Source organism: Austrofundulus limnaeus, unplaced genomic scaffold (genome assembly GCF_001266775.1).
Source record: "Austrofundulus limnaeus strain Quisiro unplaced genomic scaffold, Austrofundulus_limnaeus-1.0 Scaffold83, whole genome shotgun sequence".
NCBI classification, from domain to species: domain Eukaryota; kingdom Metazoa; phylum Chordata; class Actinopteri; order Cyprinodontiformes; family Rivulidae; genus Austrofundulus; species Austrofundulus limnaeus.
Genome location: NW_013952485.1, coordinates 1630957 through 1634195, shown reverse-complemented (window position 1 = coordinate 1634195; position 3239 = coordinate 1630957). Strand labels below are relative to the sequence as shown.

The 3239-nt window shown below is 40.5% G+C and overlaps 1 protein-coding gene across 6 annotated transcripts in view; it reads right to left on the bottom strand.

Moving 5' to 3' along the window:
- Nucleotides 1–2997, bottom strand: part of LOC106519851 (probable phospholipid-transporting ATPase IH) — a 46687-nt gene extending 43690 nt beyond the window's left edge. For 4 of the 6 annotated variants that reach the window (XR_001310485.1, XM_014011688.1, XM_014011689.1 and 1 more), the window contains exon 1: nucleotides 2565–2971. Coding sequence is in view for 5 of the 6 variants with exons in the window: in XM_014011688.1 (XP_013867142.1) it covers nucleotides 2565–2603 (39 nt within the window). In the remaining variant the exon portion in view is untranslated. The other 2 variants (XM_014011687.1, XM_014011685.1) reach the window with 2 other exon arrangements.
- Nucleotides 2998–3239: the final 242 nt, after the last annotated feature.

The following is a 3239-nucleotide window of genomic DNA, read 5'->3' as shown; positions in this document are numbered from 1 at the left end:
TGTTCGTACGAACCCTTTGTACGAACAAAAGTAAGAGAAATTTAGGATAAGAATACGAACGTTCTTGCATGAGGCCCATTGGTCTTGGCTGAGGTTTGCACTCTCCGAGTGCTTCTAGTTAATGGATGTGTTTATTCTACTGTAAACACTAGCACATAGCAGTAAGTATTTCCAAGCCAGGAAGGTCCTTTCTGTACCAAATTGTCATCTCATGGAGTTGCTTTTTCTTGCTATTGTGCTCATAGCTACATGTGGATCAAATAATCATCATAGATGTCTTCTAAATCACTTGAACTTTCTCCACTGAAATTGTTCTTGCTACACTTCCATCTATACTTAATACAAAATAAATCTTATCGCAAGCACCTGATTGGCAGCACCTGAGGGTACCAGAAGCTCAAAACAAGTGCCAATAGCACAAGCAAAAGAAGATGTTTAGCAATGGCAGAGAACATTTATGAAGTTTTTCATGTGCGCAACCCACACACTCAACTCTACTGCTCATTCCACAAACGCATGTTCCTTATAAATGTGACACTATTTAAAAGGGAAACTACAGGTTTTAATAGGTATTGCCAAGAAGCATTGTTACAGCAAAGAAATAATCTACCAAACACAAATTTCCTTACTTTTTGTCCTGTCTGTGTTCTGTCACTGGCTAATCATCAGCTTTGTGCTCAGGTGTTTTCATGACAGCTTTGTTTGTTTTTTGACACTTGAACGGCCTGAATGCAAAAACTATATATAACCATTGTATTCTATGACAGTGATTACCTGTAAAAAGAACTTGATGGTCACTGAATGCCCTTCCTGACATAACCTGGACTAGAACCTGCACCCTCTGGGTTGTAAGAATGTGGTAGCTACTGTGGCCCTGATGAGAATATATTCATGTTTTAATAAGAATGTAGTTTAATCTTCATTCTTATCTTTCAGAGACATACATTTTATTTATTATATAGAAAATGTTACGTTTTGACAAAACGTATGAATGGTTTTATGCATGGAACTGTATTTATAGCAAACTTTAAGCAAACTGCAACGAAGCTAGGATTGTGTACTTTGAACAAGCCTCTGGGACTGCTTTTTCAACAATGTATGAAATTATAATGTGCACGAATAATAAATTATATACATAAATTATAAATTTATAAGCCAAAACATTGATTCAAATTCCTAAATCGAATATTGGGTGTCCCTATTTCTAAAGATCAGGATTGACAAATCTAAAACCTTGATTCATCTGCCTCTATAAATAAAATGCCACAAAATATAAGTTTAATACTTTTTTGTCTCTGGCAATATTAGGAAGGTTGTAATGGATTTCATGAGAAATCAAGCACATGAAAAACGTTTGTGACTAAATGCATGAAAGCTAACCTGCACAAAACAACTAATAATTTCTTTCCCTTAAAAAATAATGCATCATTAACAAGGTTAAAGAGAGAAAACATCACAAAGTGAAAGTCGTGAAGCTCAGTAGGACTAAATTAGAGGAACACCCTTTAATGGCTGAAGTCAATTTTTTTAATTCTTTGCTGGACAACATTTGGGCTGTGACCAACTGCTGGGAAGAGACTTTTCTCTCTGTCTGAAAAAAGGCTTTGACTTGTGTCTTATCACATTTTAATCATTTTGCATGATGTAACGTTTGTTCTACTATGTAGTCTCATTACTGGAGCAGCTGTTCCAACTATGGCAGGGTTAAAAGAGGGCAATACACCTTCAGGTAATAGAGGTCCAGAAAGCCTGTACATCATCCATCACTCAAATTGTAAATCAATATCTTGAAAATTTAAGCAACGATTAACACCTTGCCGGCTCAGCGAGATGACGAGGATGCAAAGGGAGAAGGGCGAGGACTGGAGGGGTGTGTTCAGTGACCCACATCCCTTCCTCACTCCCTCCCCCCTCACTTTTGATTTCCCTTGATATTAGCTCCACCTGAGCATCATTCAAGCTTTCTGCCCTACTACAACTGAACATTTCTTTGCAACACCTGAGCCATGATAGTCAGATGAAAGCATCATAGATGTGAGAAAACAAGAGTCACCAGGCCTGACACAGTTGGTTTCTCATAAACACCTTTTTCCTCTAATTCATCCACCCACCAAGCAGTCACTTCCTGTGCTGCCAGATAAGTTGCTGAGGGCAGCAGCCCATTCACACCAGGCCAACCATTAAAGCTGGTCTCAAAGACATGCCTGTTTACCTGCAAAGTTTCTATTCACCTGGAAGTGAGTGCAGGTGTGATGACTGGTTCTAACTGGAATTATCCCCTTCCATACTAAGGAGGTACTTTAGTTTTCATGTGCACTGTGGCTCATTTAAATGGGTCAGCTAAGTTCATCTCTATTCAACACATTCAGCACTGTGGTTACTGGCTACTGGCATATTCTCCATTCAGTTTCACAAAAACAAAACAAAAAATGATGACTGCAGAGGAGCAAAGTTATTTGTCACCCTGACTATGGACAAAAGAGAAAAAAAAAACACTTTAAACACTGACTGCAGCACATAGACACCAGAGGTTCGTGACAGTATTGACAGATGGCGGCCCTTACGTATCTGCTGATGATATTCCGGAGCAGGCTGAAATCCATCCTTCATGCAGCTCCGGCGGAGACTAAAACTGCGCGACAGAGACGTTCAGCTATCTCTGGGTCTTCGGAAACGCTACCTATGGATCTTTCCATCCGTATCCATCGCTTCCTGCCGCCGCCAGCGTGTCCGTGATGTAGCGAGGAGCAGCGGTCTCAGTCACTCCGCTGCCTTTGATATTTTCACGGCATCCCTGGAGGAATAGCCATTACAACARTCTTTACTCTCGCGCTGCCGGCGACATTTCTGAAGAATTTCCCACCACTTACACACCACCACAGCCTCCGGTCCGTCGTCTTTTAAACTCGCCGTTTGCGTAAATAAAAATTACAATTGTTTTAATTTCTTTTTCCCCTCACGAGAGAAGAGTCGTCGTACCGTCTGCGTGTGCGCGCAGCTCAGCTGCAACAGCGGTGGCCCCGAAGCGTCTACAATGCGCGTCAGATGACTGTTCGACGCATGCGCATTGACGCATGTAGCGTCACAATAAATCTGAATACAACAAACACAGAAATTGTGACGTTTAGAAAACAGACTTCAAAATACCACATTTTCTATCAACAACAACAACAACAACAACAACAACAACAACAACAACAACAACAACAACAACAACAACAACAACAACAACAACAACA